This window comes from Triticum urartu, chromosome 3A (assembly GCF_056163025.1).
Source record: "Triticum urartu cultivar PI428250 chromosome 3A, HENAU_Tu73, whole genome shotgun sequence".
NCBI classification, from domain to species: domain Eukaryota; kingdom Viridiplantae; phylum Streptophyta; class Magnoliopsida; order Poales; family Poaceae; genus Triticum; species Triticum urartu.
This window is the reverse complement of record NC_141875.1, coordinates 474,718,539-474,735,492: the sequence shown is the minus strand read 5'-3', so window position 1 is coordinate 474,735,492 and position 16,954 is coordinate 474,718,539. Positions and strand designations below refer to the sequence as shown.

The window sequence follows — 16,954 nt, the reverse complement described above, 5'->3', positions numbered from 1 at the left end:
ACCCCGCAATGCTGCTGCAAGGTCGCCAGCATGGTTGTCGGCGTCACTGTCTGCTCGCGGTCTCCGACCGCAGTTGCCAGAAGCACGTGCCGCACGAAGCGCAGCTCTAGCGCATCCATGGCCGGAGTGCGGGAGATCAGGACATGGCTCGCCTCTCGACGGAGCTCCGGCTCTCCCGGCCGCCACACCTCCTGCGGGAACCGACGTTCCAGCAAGCTACGGCTCGCCTGGGCTGCTGCGACGACCGGGGCCGCGCCTCCATCGCCGGCGGCGCTCACGACGTCCGGCGACACAGTGGTGGAGCTAACGCTGCCGCCGCCCATGTAGAATAGGGTTAGGGATTTGGACTGGGAAGAGGGGATTTCTGATCCAGATCACAACAGGGAACGACAGCTCTATAACAGTCCAACCTGACAAGTAGGCCCCACCACGGTCAAAACCGCCCTTTGACTGTGCCACACCAGCATCCAATGGAGACAAACCGGGGGGAGGGGGTTTCGTCCGGTTTGGTTTTGTTTGGGGTGTAGAAGGAACCAAAATATAGATCATGGGGTAAAGTGAACCACCCACTTTGTTCATGGAGTGAAATGGACTTTTTTCATTAAAATATAGTAAAAGACACACATCAGCCTACTGTACCGAAAAATAAACACAACAGCAGTGGTATTGAATTAGAAAACCATCATCGGAACTCTAGAGAATGAAACTAGGAGTGCACAGAGAACACAAAAAACAAACGTCTGACCATTCATATGGGCTGCGACTGTGGCACTAGAGCACGTGAGCAATTAATTGGCATGGTCTATTTTGGCCACAATCCAAACACACCCTTAGTTAAATGAGGAGCATAGGTACCCCCAATAAACAGATCAGGTACGACAATCTCATGGACTGCTACGGAAGGCATTTACCAGGCGGTAATTACATTCAGATGAAAAAAATATCAAATGAAGTAGCCTGACAAATGGCATATCAGACAATCTAGAAAATTGAACAAGCTTTGGTGGTACCTATTGACAGCCATATTCAATAACAATGAAGTTGAAAGAAGCAAATCAAATAAGAGTTCTACCAAACAATACTATGGACCCAAATCCCCACAATCTGTAAATCAGAATCAAAATATGCTAACAACCATGATACAGAAAAGACTATCCTCTACAATGGCAACAAACAGTAAAGGCAAATCCAGCCATGTTCAGATATTGACAATCAGTCCAAGGAGATGATAGAAGGCTGGTGATGGGAACTACGACATGCAGACACTCGGGAGGGACCAAATAGCAATACAAAATGAATTTATATATGATATATCCGAAAAGAAACAGTGGGACAAATTAGCAATATGGCTCTATCGGCATAACACATTTATATATACAGAACATATGCATAACTCAAGTACTTAAACCTTGCAGCATACACTTGCTAAACCAGTGATCACAAACATACAGCATGCCAAGAGTACAAAATGAAATTAAGTAGCAATGCCAACCACACAATCACAAGAGGGTGTGCCATTCATGGCCCCAACAAATGGCTCTGTATAACACATTTGCAGATTAAATGCATCCCTCAACTAACTTAAGCCTAAAGCATACAGTTGCCAAACCAGCAATAACAAACATATAACATGCCTCATGCATAGATGTGATGCAGAAATAAAGCAGCAATGCCAACCACATAGTCGCAAGAGGGCATGACCATTCACGTGCCCAAGAAAGGCATATGCATAGATACCGGTCACACAAGGAAAACATGTAAACAAAACATGTCACTGTCTAAAATTAAAAGTGAACACCAATATTTAAACTACCAACATCCACAAGGCAAGCAATAAAACGGATAAAGGTGAAGGAATTCTACAACCACAAAATCCAAATGGAAGCAAAGCTCTAACAAGCATCATGAGTAAACAAGAAAGCACAGGTCACACCAGCAACGAATTTCCGAAGGGGAAATCCAGATTCCATAAAATCGCCATTTTGCAAAGGAAGTACTGTTAAAAGCAGCTTTCAGTTTAAACAGCAATCAGCATACAAGGCATTTTCATTGCTTATGTGCAAGGAACAACATGACGCATACCACGGCACCAAAGCTAAATCATCCAACTAAATTTCCATACATTTGGGTGATGAAACAAATACTAGAACATAACAAGATTCCACTAGTACTAAATCCAACAATCATCAAATGGCAGGAAACGAAGTAATAAGTTGTAACATGTCAAACAGTTGAACTCATTTCACGCATTGGTAAGAATAGAGATGTCTACATACCATCAAGCAATCATCTAGAGATGCAAACCATTAATAACCATGAATGGATAGATCAGAGACGGAAATAAAGTGCAGAACCGCAGCAGTAAGCCAGCAACCATAACGATAATAGTATAACCAAGCATACAGCCTTGCTCGGTTGACAAAGTGTCTACACATTCACCGTCACCACCAAAAGCCCGTAGATGATTAAGGAAAAACACGGATGAAACATAACCATTCTCCAGATTACCTAAGTTTTTGTAGTCTATTAAGCAACTAACTGATAGAAGACATATTACTCTCGGTTCGGTAGTAACAGCATCACCACGACAAACTCATCAAATCTTCCATAAGCTGTAGCAGCAGAGCAAAACTTCCTGCGCACCAGAGCACCAGATTACCTCTTGAGGCGGAGGTAGATCAGAACGACGGCAGCTGTGATGGCAGCACCAGCGGCCGCCCCCGCTGCCATCCCCTGCCAGGCGACTCCCTCTTCCTTCGGGGCCCCAGCGTCCGGAGCAGCCTCCCTGTCTTCCACGGTGGTAGCAGCGGCGGAAGCCTTCAGGGCGTCGACCTCCTTCTCGAGATTGAGCTTCGCCTGACGAACGGTCTCCACCTCGGCCGTGAGCTCCTGGCGTTGGCGCTCGTCCGCCTCACGGTCGGCCTTCTTGCGGTCGAGGAGGGCCTGGAGGCGCTCAACCTCGGCGCGGAGCGAGGCCACCTCTTCTTCGGTGGTGGCGGCGGCGTGCTCGGCGGTGGCGACGTCGTCCCGGGCCTGGGAGAAGAGGCCTTCGAGGCGGTGGGCCTCCGCGGCGAGGGTCTTGTTCTCCTGGCTGGCGTTGGCGAGCTGCTCCTCGAGGTCGAGCTTGGTGGAGCGGAGGTCCTCGATCTCGGCGTTGGCGGCGACGGCGGCGTAGGACTTGGCGGGGTGGACGGCTTCGGCGAGGGTGACCTCCTCGCCCGCGACGCCTCCGTTGGGCGCAGCCTTCTCGGCCTCAGCGGTGGCGGCGGCGGTGGGGGAGACGAGGGTTTCGTCGCCGTTCTCCATGGGGGATCGGTGGGTTTTGGTGTCTTGGAGCGTGGTTTCTGTGCGCGATGGGCGGCGGCGGTTGTGGGGAGAGATGGGGAAAGGCTCTGCTGGAAAAGGAGAGGCTTCTTTCTCCTCCTCTTTGTGAATCGCGCGTGGTGCGGGGTTGGGGGCGCGGAAATATCTGGATGCGCGGCTCCGCTTTGGGTCCATGACGCGTGGGTCCCTCTGCTTAGGGTTGCATCGTGGCCATACCTGTCAGTTATTCTAGGCCAGTCTGAGGAACGTGCGTGACGGCGACGCCGATATGGTGGGTCCGGGTGGCAGTGTCTACAACGGCGCTTGCGTGTTGAGGAGGTTGGTGCCGCGGGGCCGAGTGGGCAAATGGAAGACGTCGTCGTCATCGGACCCTGTCAATGTAGTGCGCTGCATCATGATTGCACGTTCTTTGCCCTGTGGGCTCGCGTCTAGGGAGTAGCAGCCCAATGCCATTTTCCTCTGCCGCTTTCTCCTTTCCATCTAATATTTTCGGCCCACTACGACGGCACATAAAGTTCTTTTTTTCGAACTTGCATACAGTTTTTTTAGTGACAATAGCTTTGGAAGTTCTCGCGATGAACACGAAGAACACAAGGAGAAATCATGAGGGAAACACGAGAAAATCACTTAAATCAATAAGAAACGATCACACATGTGCTAGATTCTCGAAACACAAATAGAGATACACGATCCAAAATCAACAAGGGACGATACAAAGGATAACTGGTTCTTCTCCGTGAGGAGGTCTTGATGTCTTCCCGTTAGGGGTCTTGAATCCAAGATGGATCTTCTCCGAAGAGTCGACGATCCCTCACGATGGAGTAGATCCGGATGGATGAGCGAAGCTCTATCTCACATATGAGCTAACACAACGCTGACCCTAGAAAGAGGGAGGAGGAGGAGTATATATAGTCTAGGGGGTCGAAGGGGTACATGGGCCTCGGCCCTACACTATGCGCAGACAGGGGAGGCCGGATGTCCGGGCGACGGGCCGGATGTCCGGGCTTTCGCCGAGGGCCGGATGTCCGGGTTGGCGGGGTCGGTTGATACGTCTCTAACGTATCTACATTTTTTTGATTGTTCCATGTTATTTTATTATCAATCTTGGATGTTTTATAATCATTCTATAGTCATTTTATATCATTTTTGGTACTAACCTATTGACATGGTGCCCAGTGTCAATTCCTGTTTTTTACATCGCATGAAATCGCTATCAAACGGAGTGGGCCAAAATGCGATGATTTTTTATGGGCCAAAAGGAAGCAGATGGGCCCTGGTTGCACCTAGGGGGTGCCCCGAGGGGGGCACAACCCACCAGGGCGCGCCAGGAGGGCGCGCCAGGAGGCCCTGGCGTGCCCCGGTGGGTTGTGCCCACCTCGGGTGCCCCCCGGACCGCCTCTTTGCTCTATAAATACCCAAATATTTCCAAAATCCTAGGGGAGTCGACGAAATATTTATCCAGCCGCCGCAGAGTCCAGAAACACCAGATCCAATCTAAACACCATCACGGAGGGGTTCACCACTTCCATTGGTGCCTCTCTGATGATACGTGAGTAGTTCTTTGTAGTCCTTCGGGTCCGTAGTTAGTAGCTAGATGGCTTCATCTCTCTCTCTCTCTCTCTCTCCTCAATACAATGGTCTCTTGGAGATCCATATGACGTAACTCTTTTGCAGTGTGTTTGTTGGGATCGATGAACTTCGAGTTTATAATCAGATCTATGTTTTTATATCCATGAAAGTATTTGAGTTTCTTTGATCTCTTTTATGCATGATCTCTTATAGCCTCGTGTTTCTTCTCCGATATTTGGGTTTTGTCTGGCCAACTCGATCTATTTATCTTGCAATGGGAAGAGGTGCCCGATAGTGGGTTCGATCTTACGGTGCTTGATCCCAGTGACAGAAAGGGAATCGACACGTATGTATCGTTGCTACTAAGGATAAAAAGACGAGATCTATATCTACCGCCATATAGATAAGCGGATCTTGTCTACATCATGTCATCGTTCTTATTGCATTACTCTGTTTTTCCATGAACTTAATACACTAGATGCATGCTGGATAGCGGTCGATGTGTGGAGTAATAGTAGTAGATGCAGGCAGGAGTTGGTCTACTAATCTTGGACGTGATGCCTATGTAATAACCATTGCCTGTATATCGTCATAATTATTTAAAGTTCTATCAATTTCTCAACAATAATTTGTTCACCCACAGTTTGCTATTTTTCTCGAGAGAAGCCACTAGTGAAACCTACGGCCCCCGGGTCTTATTTCTCATATATTTGCCTTTGCGATCTACTTTTTCGTTATTTTTATTTTCAGATCTATTAAACCAAAAATACAAAAATACTTTGTTGCACTTTATTTATTTGGCGTTCGATCTATCAATATTTACAACTTTGTCTCCCGTCACACGCCGTTTCTGGCGCCGTTACCCGAAAGGGAGTGACACCCCCTTTAACATGTCTGGTTGTGAGGTGTTGTTATTTGTGTGCAGGGGCCGTTTACGTTGTGTTGCTTGGTTCTCCTACTGGTTCGATACCTTGGTTTCATAATTGAGGGAAATACTCTACCGTCGCTGTGCTACATCATCCCTCCCTCTCCGGGGAAATACCGACGTAGTTCCAGCTGCCATCAAGGAGAATTTCTGGCGCCGTTGCCGGGGAGGATCTTCATCGTAACCAGGTTCCTAATCACAAATCTCATCTCCTCACAATTTACATTATTCTCCATTTGCCTCTCGTTTTCCTCTCCCCACTTCACAAAAATTTGCCGTTCTATTTGCCTCTCTTTTTCTGTTCGCCGTTTTCTTGTCGGATCTGTCTTTGAGTGCAATCTTGTTGTGTGGTCATCATGACTCAAGAGAACACCAAGTTATGTGATTTCTCAAATACCAAGAACAATTATTTTATTGGCACTCCGCTTGCTCCTCCCGCCAGTAGTGCGGAGACTTGTGATATTAATACCGCTTTGCTGAATCTTGTTATGAAAGACCAATTTTCCGGTACTCCTAATGAGGATGCCGTGTCCCATCTTAGTACCTTTGTGAAATTATGCGATATGCAAAATAAAAAGATGTGGACAATGATGTGGTCAAGATGAAATTATTTCCGTTCTCTTTGTGTGATTCTGCAAAATTTTGGTTCTCTTCTTTGCCTCGCAATAGTATCGATTCTTGGAATAAGTGCAAAGATGTTTTTATCACTAAGTATTTTCCTCCCACAAAAATTATTTCCCTTAGAACCCAGATCAGGAATTTCAAGCAACTTGAAGATGGGAATGTTGCGCAATCTTAGGAAAGGATGAAAATGATGCTAAGGAATTGCCCAAATCATGGGTTAAATCTTTGGATGATCATACAAAAAAATTATGCGTGATTGATTTTTATTTCTCGTAATCTTTTAGATTCCGACGCGGGTGGTACTTTTATGGAAATTAATTTGGGTGAAGCCACCAAATTGCTTGATAATATTATGGCAAATTATTCTCAATGGCGTAGCGAAAGAGATCCTACTAGTAAAAAAAAGTTAATTCGGTTGAAGAAATTTCTTCTTTGAGTGATAAAGTTGATGCTCTTGTGAAATTGGTTGCTAGTAGTAGTGCTCCTATTGATCTTAATGATATGCCTTTGTCTACTTTGATTGAGCCAAATAGTGATGCTATTGATGTGAATTTTATCTCTAGAAATAATTTCAACAACAATGCTTATAGAGGTAATTTTAATCCTAGGCCTTTTCCTAGTAATTCCTCTAATAGTTATGGTAATTCCTACGGAAATCAATCTTATAATAATAATAGGACACCCCTGATCTTGGGAATAATATTAAAGAATTTATCAACACACAAAAAGTTTTCAACACTTCCATAGAAGAAAAGTTGAATAAGATTGATGATTTGTCTAGAAGTGTTGATAGAATTACTCATGATGTGGAAAATCTCTAGATGAATTTTTTTGTGCCTAAGGTTGATGAATCAATTAAAGCTCTTTATGTTTCTATGGATGTAAGTAAGAAAAGAACTGCTATGCTTAGAGCTAAAAGAGTATTTTTGGAAAAAGCTTTTTTCTAGTGATTATTCTTGTAAAAGTGATGAAGATCTTAAAAGGATTGGTGTTTCTTCTATTGATTCCTTATTTAGTAAAGTTAATAATGATGAAAAAGGGATTGGAGAAGAGTCAACTTTAGGTAGAAGGCGTCCCAATATTTCGGAGGGTGAAAATCTTGTTAAGAAAATTGATGAAAGTGGGTTTGGAGAGGTCAAAACTTTAGCTAGTGATGCACCCACTATTTTGGATTACAAAGACTTTAATTATGATAGTTGCTCTTTGATTGATTGTATTTCCTTGTTGCAATCCATGATAAATTCACCCCATGCTTATGAACAAAATAAAGCTTTTACTAAACATATTGTTGATGCTATGATGAAAGCTTTTGAAGAAAAATTGGAATTAGAAGTTTCAATTCCTAGAAAATTGTATGATGAGTGGGAACCTACTATCAGAGTCAAGATTAAAAATTATGAGTGTTTTGCTTTGTGTGACTTGGGTGCTAGTGTTTCCACAATTCCGAAATCTTTATGTGATGTGCTTGGTCTTACCAATCTTGAAGAATGTTCTTTGATTTACACTTGGCGGATTCTACTATTAAAAAGCCTATAGGAAGAATTAATGGTGTTCTTGTTCATGCAAAAAGGAATTATGTACCCATAGATTTTATTTTTCTTGATATCGATTGCAATCCATCTTGTCCAATTATTCTTGGTAGACCGTTTTTATGCACTATCGGTGTCGTGATTGATATGAAAGAAGGCAATATTAAGTTCCAATTTCCTGTGAGTAAGGGTATGGAACACTTTCCTAGAACTAGAATTAAGCCACCCTATGAATCAATCATGAGGGCATCTTATGGATCTCGAACCAAAGATGACAAAACTTAGATCCTTGCTTTATGCCTAGCTAAGGGCGTAAAACTATAGCGCTTGTTGGGAGGCACCCCAATGAATAAATTTATTTTTGCTTTTTGCTTCCTGTTCTTGAGTGTTAGAACAATTATGCTATTGTTATGATTGTGTTTTTTTATGTTTTAATTAGTGTTTGTGCCAAGTAAAGCCTTTAGGATCTTCTTGGACAATAGTTGTTTGATCTTGCTGAAAAAATAGAAAGTTTGCGCTCACAAAATTAATTTAAATTTTTTACCAGAGAGCGATAAAATATCCATTCCACTTGTAGTAGATCAATATACAAATTTCTCAGGTTGTCCTAATTTTTCAGAGTTTTCTGAGTTACAAAAGTATTCGAAATAGTCAGATTGCTACAGATTGTTCTGTTTTGACAGATTCTGTTTTCTTTGTGTTGTGTGCTTATTTTGATGGCTCTATGGTTTTCTTTGATGAGTTTTTTCCATAGAAAAGTTGGAATACAGTATATATAATACAAAAACAAAATATGAATTGGTTTGGTACAACACTTATAGTAGTGGTTTATTATTCTTATACTAACGGATCTCATGAAGGCTTTGTTGAGTTTTGTGTGATTGAAGTTTTTAAGTTTTGGGTTATCTTACGATGGATGAAGGAAGGATGTAAGAGCCTAAGCTTGGGGATGCCCTGGCATCCCAAGCTATTATTCAAAAATGAGCAACCAACTAAGCTTGGGGATGCCCCCGAGTGGCATCCCCGTTTTCTTCCAACAACAATTGGTCTTTTACTCGAGACTATATTTTTATTCGTCACATGATATGTGTTTTGCTTGGAGCGTCTTGTATGATATGTGTCTTTGCTTGTTTTATTTTGTGTTTTAAGTTATCAATCCTTACTGGACACACCTATTTTAGAGAGCCAAAATTATGTCATGACTTGTTAGAATTGCTCTCTATGCTTCACTTAAATCTTTTATGAGCTAGGACTTGCTCTAGTGCTTCACTCATATCTTTTTGAGCACAGTGTGCTTTGTTATTTTTGAAGAAATGATCTCTTGCTTCACTTAGATTTATTTGAGAGTTAGTAAAAAAATTAAGAAATTCTCTCTTGCTTCACTTAAATTATTTTGAGAGAAAGAAAATTTGTTATGCTCATGATCTTCACTTATATTTGTTTGAGCTTATGAAAAGAAACACATGAAAATTAGTCCCAAAGTAATAGGTATCCAAGAAGGATAAAGTAAAGAAAATGTCATGAAGATCATTGGACAAAATAAAATTGATTCTTAGTAATAGTTTTGAGATATGAAGATGTGATATGTGAGTTATGTTGATGAGTAACTATGCTTTAGTAGGAATATTGGTGTTAAGGTTTGTGATTTCCTATGCATGTAGGAAAGTCAATAGTCATGCAATGAAAATTATAACCTACTTGTGGTGCATTATTTGGTGTTAATTATGCTTAATGCTTGCTTATGAGATTATTCGTTTCTTGGTTGGTCGCTTCCAAATATTTTGCTAGCCTTCATTTTGCACTGAGTATAACCTCTACTTGTGCATCCAAAATCCTTTAAACCAGTTTTGCCACATGAGTCCACTATATCTACCTATATACGGTATTCTTTTGCCGTTCTAAGCAAATTTGCATGTGCCATCTCTAATTTGCAAAATAAATTTCCCTTTTATGTGTTTGTTTCACTCGCGGAGCATTGAGGGGTGGCTAATATTTTCCATGCTAGATGTGTTATTCTCAAGATGAGTGTTTATTCACTTGCCATTGCACGAGAGTAAGGCAAAGTGATGTAATCATGCCTAGTTATGTACCCAATATTATTGCATCGTCGAAAAAGGTCACGCCTGACAAGGAGGTGTGGGAGTCCGATTCTAGAAAATATGTCATACCAGCACAACGTGGAGAAGCAGCTGTCATGTGGAGAAGAGGTGCAAGTATACTTGGACCTATGCCGCGTGCAAATCGACAGAACATACAATGTTCAGTTAAATATCAATCAACAGTGACACCACCAAAGCAAGATATCATGCCAAACTTTCGGACTCCCTCGCGTTGGAATTAATCATCTTCGCGGTAGTAGTAGGAAACCATGCACGTGAAGGTCTCCTAGTTACATGGAAAGTCTACTAGTTTGAATCTAGCCGAGTCCTAGTTTATTTAGTTTTGTCAAGTCCGGTTTGTGTTCTCGTGAGTTTTGGGCTTAGCCCAGGTTGCCTGCGTGCGACTATAAATAAAGGCCACATCGCCATGTAAAAGGGGGTTTTTAGTTTTGGCAAAAATACTCAGAATATGCATCTAGCGATGCCCGCGTATCTGTGTTCATGCGTTCCTTAATCAGGGTTTGATCATTGCATGTGTTTGGGAGACATCAATCGTCAAGGCGCAAGTCTCGGTTTGATTCTTGATCTACAAGGGTCGCCAGCTTCCTGTTTTTCTCCATATACTTCTACTAGTGCTTATCATCCATCTGCTAATTACTCTGTCGCCGTCGCCGCCGTTAATCGCCATTAGCTTAATCCCCAGCATATATACTAGTACTACTACTACCACGTACATCTTCCCGCCGTTGTTCATCTCTACAATCCATCCATCCATCTAGTCTGCTACTAGTCTCCTCCACTACACATACACAATCTCTTTCGATTCCAACAAGATCCATTGCGTTTTCCTTTTTTCCTGCAAGATTGCTTCTGCTAGTACAACTGTTGGCGCGTGGTGAAAGATCAAGGCAACCCAAAAATCGTCTCAACGCCACTTGAGCCATATCACAAAGGTATTAGGGATGCCCAATCCCGAAATGGAAAAACAAAAATGAATTTACTTTATGTTGTCAAATAATAATTCCTTGGAAAGTGTTGGTATGGAGGACACACGTGGATACGGCTAGCCATAGAACATGAAAGTTATGGTGGAAAAAGGAATAAACTTTACTTTCTATTTGGAAACTGCCTATGGCATATCTAGCATGGAAAGTGTTCAGAACTCTAAGTCGTTTTCGTTGGTGGGATGGATACATCTCCCAAAATGTTTTTATCTCAAATTTTTCGCTTTGGGCTCTAGCACCTCTACAAATCCCTACTTCCCTCTATGAAGGGACTTTCTTTTACTTTATGCAATTTTTATTTTTGAAATTTGAGTTTCCATCTTCTCTTATAAAAAGCACCAACTAGGAGGCAATATGATCGTGCTCATGTATTGGGTGTAGTTAATATTCGAGTGTGTTTTATGAATGGATCAATGTTTGAGCATGATGAGCTAGGGATAACTTATTTTAGCGTTGATATTTTGAAAGACATGGTTGCTTGTTGATATGATTGAGTATCTAAATTATTATGTCAAAACTAGACTATTGCTTTGAATCACATAAAAGTCTAAATGTCCATGCTATAAAGAAAAGAATGTGATATGACTTGATGAACAACACTCCACATCAAAAATTCTGTTTTTTATCACTTACCTACTCGAGGACGAGTAGGAGTTAAGCTTGGGGATGCTGATACGTCTCCAACGTATCTATAATTTTTGATTGTTTCATGCTATTTTATTATCAATCTTGGATGTTTTATAATAATTTTATAGTCATTTTATATCATTTTTTGGTACTAACCTATTGACATAGTGCCCAGTGTCAGTTCCTGTTTTTTTCCATGTTTTTTTACATCACAGGAAATCAATATCAAACGGAGTCCAAATGGCACGAAACTTTATGATGATTTTTATGGGCCAAAAGGAAGCAGATGGGCCCTGGTTGCACCTGGGGGGTGTGTGACGCCCGGGTAATCAAGCTACAGTAACCCTCTGGTAATGATGCCACGTCACCTCGATTATTGTTGATAATCTCGTGTTAGCTCGGAACCGAACCAAATTCAAATTTGAATTAAAGTCAAAACAATTAAAGTTTTCAAAAGTCAAAACTAAATTGTCCCTAATGTGTCTAATAATCCATAATAAATGCTGGTGAAGAAATCATCTCTTAATAAAATACTTAAATGCACTAAATAAACTAAAACAGTAGTAAAAATGATTATTTAAATGCTTTAAAATGATAAACAATTACAAACTAATATATTTAGGTGCCAAGTTAATTGTGGCAGTGGTATAATTCCTAATACCAATTTAGGGATCATTTTTGTACTTCACAAAACTAAATTACAATGAGGAATAAAATAAAATAGAAAAGAAAATAAATAAAAGAAAAGGAAATACAAAACAAAAAAAAAATAAGACAGACCCCCCCGTACTGGGCCAAGCGGCCCAGCCGCTAGCCAGGCCAGGCCCAGGCCGCCCCCCCACTTCCCCATAACCCCCTGGGCGACCGAACCCTAGCCCACGTCCCCACTCTCCCCCACTCCCCGCTCTCCCTCCCCGATCCAGATCGGGATCGGGGGCGCTCGACCTCGCGCCTCGCCCGCTCGCCGGTGCTTTTCGCCGCGCCGGCCGCGTCGGCCATCGACCTGGACCTCACCGGACGCCTCCTCATCTCCTCCCCGACGGCCTCCTCCTCGCCACGACGCCGACGCCGCGTCGCCGCCGCCCGGGACCCCGCCGCAGGAGCCACCTCACCGGAACGCACCCTCGTCTCTCCCCCGAGCAGCCGCCTCGAGCCTCGCCGCTTGTTCCCCTGCAACGTGGGGTGAGGAAACCCCCTCCTCATCTCTCTCTCTCCCCTCTCTGACCCCGCGCCCGTGGCGTCCTCGCCGGCGCTGACTGCGCCCTGCATCCGCCGACGCCCAGCCACGCCGCCCGCCGCGACCTGCCCCGCTCCGCTCGCGGCCCCCTCGACGGCGCCGCCCGCTGCACCCCCTGGCCGCGCGCTCCTGCTCCCCACAGCCCGCAGCCACGCTCGCCGTTGGCCTCTGCCTCCGGAGCTCGCCCCACACGGCCTCGCTCGCCTGCTGCCGCGCCCGGGGCCCATCCCCGCTCGCTACTGCCGCCGCCTCCCACTGCTTGCTGCCTGCCCCCACCTCGCCGGCGTTGCTGCTGGCTCGCCGCCGGTGGCCGGACTGGCCCCGCCGCGCCGCTGGTCTCGCCCGAGGCCAGCGCCCGGGTTGGCCCCTGTCGGGCGCCCCCGCGCCCGTTACCAGTAGCGCCCTCCCCTGTTTGGCCCCCTTGGGCCTATGACGAATGGGGCCCATGCCCAGAACGAAAATAAATAAATAAATAAATAAATTAAATAAATAAATAATGAAATTAATTAATTAATTAACCAATTAATTAACTTAATTAATTCTGATTAAATTAACCAAATAAGATTAATTAACCTAATGATTAGTTAACCTAATTAACTACTGTTAATTAGCTAATTAATTAGTATGACAGTGGGGCCCACCCACTAATTAATTTTGATTAGGTTAATTAAACTGTTTAATTAAAATGTGTCACTGACCAGTGGGACCCACTGGTCAGTGACACCAAGTCAACTCTATTGACTGCTGATGTCAGCATGACATCATGCTGATGTCATTAATTCATTTTCGAATTAATTAATTAATTAATTAAATTCCAGAAATTAATAAAATCTTTAGAAAATCATATCTTTTAATCCGTAACTCGGATGAAAATAATTTCTACATGAAAGTTGCTCAGAACGACGAGACGAATTCGGATACGCAGCCCGTTCGTCCGCCACGCGTCCCTAGCATAGTGAACCTGCAACATTTCACCTCCGGCTCCTTTGCTCGAAAACGCGAAACACCGGGATATTTTCCCGGATGTTTCCCCCCTTCGCCGGTATCACCTATCCCTGCGTTAGGTCACCTCTAGCACCACGTTTGTCATGTTATGATTTGATTGCTTTGTTATTTATTGTGTTCCCCCTCCGTTACTTCTTTCCAGTAGACTACGAGACCGACGCCGCTGATGCCCCGGTCGACTACGGTGTTGACGACCACTCTCTCTTGCCAGAGCAACCAGGCAAGCCCCCCCCTTGATCACCAGATATCGCCTACTCTCCTCTATACTGCTTGCATTAGAGTAGTGTAGCATGTTACTGCTTTCCGTTATTCCTATCCTGATGCATAGCCTGTCCTTGCTACTACTGTTGTTACCATTACCTGCTATCCTACTGCTTAGTATAGGATGCTAGTGTTCCATCAGTGGCCCTACACTCTTGTCCGTCTGCCATGCTATACTACTGGGCCGTGATCACTTCGGGAAGTGATCACGGGCATATACAATATACTTTACACAGTTACCTTACCTGTGTTACTGTTCGGAGATGGGGGCTGAAGGGGCAGGTGGCTCCATCCCGGTAGAGGTGGGCCTGGGTTCCCGACGGCCCCCGACTGTTACTTTGAGGCGGAGCGACAGGGCAGGTTGAGACCACCTAGGAGAGAGGTGGGCCTGGCCCTGGTCGGCGTTCGCGGATACTTAACACACTTAACGAGATCTGGGTATTTGATCTGAGTCTGGCCATTTGGTCTATACGCACTAACCATCTACGCGGGAGTAGTTATGGGTATCCCGGCGTCGTGGTATCAGCCGAAGCCTTCGTGACGTCAGCGACTGAGTGGCACGCGCCGGATTGGACCGTAAGCCTGCTCTTGTATTAAGGGGGCTAGTTTTGCTTCCGGCCGCGTACGCAATGTGCAGGTGTGCTAAGGGCGATGGGCCCAGACCCCTGTGCTCTTAGGTTTAGACTGGCGTGCTGACCTCTCTGTTGTGCCTAGGTGGGGCTGCGACGTGTTGATCTTCCGAGGCCGGGCATGACCCAGGAAAGTGTGTCCGGCCAAATGGGATCGAGCGTGTTGGGGTATGTGGTGCACCCCTGCAGGGAAGTTAATCTATTCGAATAGCCGTGATCTTCGGTAACAGGACGATTTGGAGTTGTACCTTGACCTTATGACAACTAGAACCGGATACTTAATAAAACACACCCTTCCAAGTGCCAGATACAACCGATGATCGCTCTCTCACAGGGCGACGAGGGGAGGATCATCGGTTAGGATTATGCTATGCGATGCTACTTGGAGGACTTCAGTCTACTCCCTTCTACATGCTGCAAGACGGAGGCTGTCAGAAGCGTAGTCTTCGAAAGGATTAGCTATCCCCCTCTTATTCTGGCTTTCTGCAGTTCAGTCCACCGATATGGCCCTTTACACATTTACCCATGCATATGTAGTGTAGCTTCTTGCTTGCGAGTACTTTGGATGAGTACTCACGGTTGCTTTATCCTTCTTTCCCTCTATCCCTTCTACCTGGTTGTCGCAACCAGATGTTGGAGCCCAGGAGCCAGACGCCACCGTCGACGACGACCCCTACTACACCGGAGGTGCCTACTACTACGTGATGCCCGCTGACGACGACCAGGAGTAGTTAGGAGGATCCCAGGCAGGAGGTCTGCGCCTCTTTCGATCTGTATCCCAGTTTGTGCTAGCCTTCTTAAGGCAAACTTGTTTAACTTATGTCTGTACTCAGATATTGTTGCTTCCGCTGACTCGTCTATGATCGAGCTCTTGTATTCGAGCCCTCGAGGCCCCTAGCTTGTAATATGATGCTTGTATGACTTATTTTATTTGTAGAGTTGTGTTGTGATATCTTCCCGTGAGTCCCTGATCTTGATCGTACACGTTTGCGTGTATGATTAGTGTACGGTCAAATCGGGGGCGTCACAGGGTGCCCCGTGGGGCACAACCCACCTCCTGGCGCGCCCTGGTGGGTTGTGCCCACCTCGGGTGCCCCCCGGACCGCCTCTTTGCTCTATAAATACCCAAATATTCCTAAAATTCTAGGGGAGTCGACGAAATATTCATCTAGCCGCCGCAGAGTCCAGAAACCCCAGATCCAATCTAAACACCATCACGGAGGGGTTCACCACTTCCATTGGTGCCTCTCCGATGATGCGTGAGTAGTTCTTTGTAGACCTTCAGGTCCATAGTTAGTAGCTAGATGGCTTCATCTCTCTCTCTCTCTCTTGATCCTCAATACAATGGTCTCTTGGAGATCCATATGATGTCACTCTTTTGCGTGTGTTTGTTGGGATCGATGAACTTCAAGTTTATGATCAGATCTATGTTTTTATATCCATGAAAGTATTTGAGTTTCTTTGATCTCTTTTATGAACGATCTCTTATAGCCTCGTATTTCTTCTCCAGTATTTGGGTTTTATTTGGCCAACTCGATCTATTTATCTTGCAATGGGAAGAGGTGCCCGGTAGTGGGTTCGATCTTACGGTGCTTGATCCTAGTGACAGAAAGGGAACCGACATGTATGTATCGTTGCTACTAAGGAATAAAATACGAGATCTATATCTACCGCCATATAGATAAACGGACCTTATCTACATCATGTCATCCTTCTTATTGCATTACTCCATTTTCCATGAACTTAATACACTAGATGCATGCTGGATAGCGGTCGATGTGTGGAGTAATAGTAGTAGATGCAGGAAGGATTCGGTCTACTAATCTTGGACGTGATGGCTATGTAATGATCATTGCCCGGATATCGTCATAATTATTTGAAGTTCTATCAATCTCCCAACAGTAATTTGTTCACCCACTGTTTGCTATTTTTCTTGAGAGAAGCCACTAGTGAAACCTACGGCCCCTGGGTCCTATTTCTCGTATATTTGCCTTTGCGATCTACTTTTTCCTTTCCTTTATTTTCAGATCTATTAACCCAAAAATACAAAAATACTTTGCTGCACTTTATTTTATTTGGCGTTCGATCTATCAATATTTACAACTTTATCTCCCGTCACAT

General features: G+C 44.4%; 1 protein-coding gene across 1 annotated transcript; it reads right to left on the bottom strand.

The window, feature by feature from the left end:
• Positions 1-2,341: 2,341 nt before the first annotated feature.
• Positions 2,342-3,500, bottom strand: LOC125544458 (uncharacterized). The gene has a single exon (XM_048708159.2). It carries the CDS (start codon positions 3,496-3,498, stop codon positions 2,656-2,658), a length of 843 nt encoding a protein of 280 aa, XP_048564116.2. The 5' UTR covers positions 3,499-3,500; the 3' UTR covers positions 2,342-2,655.
• Positions 3,501-16,954: the final 13,454 nt, after the last annotated feature.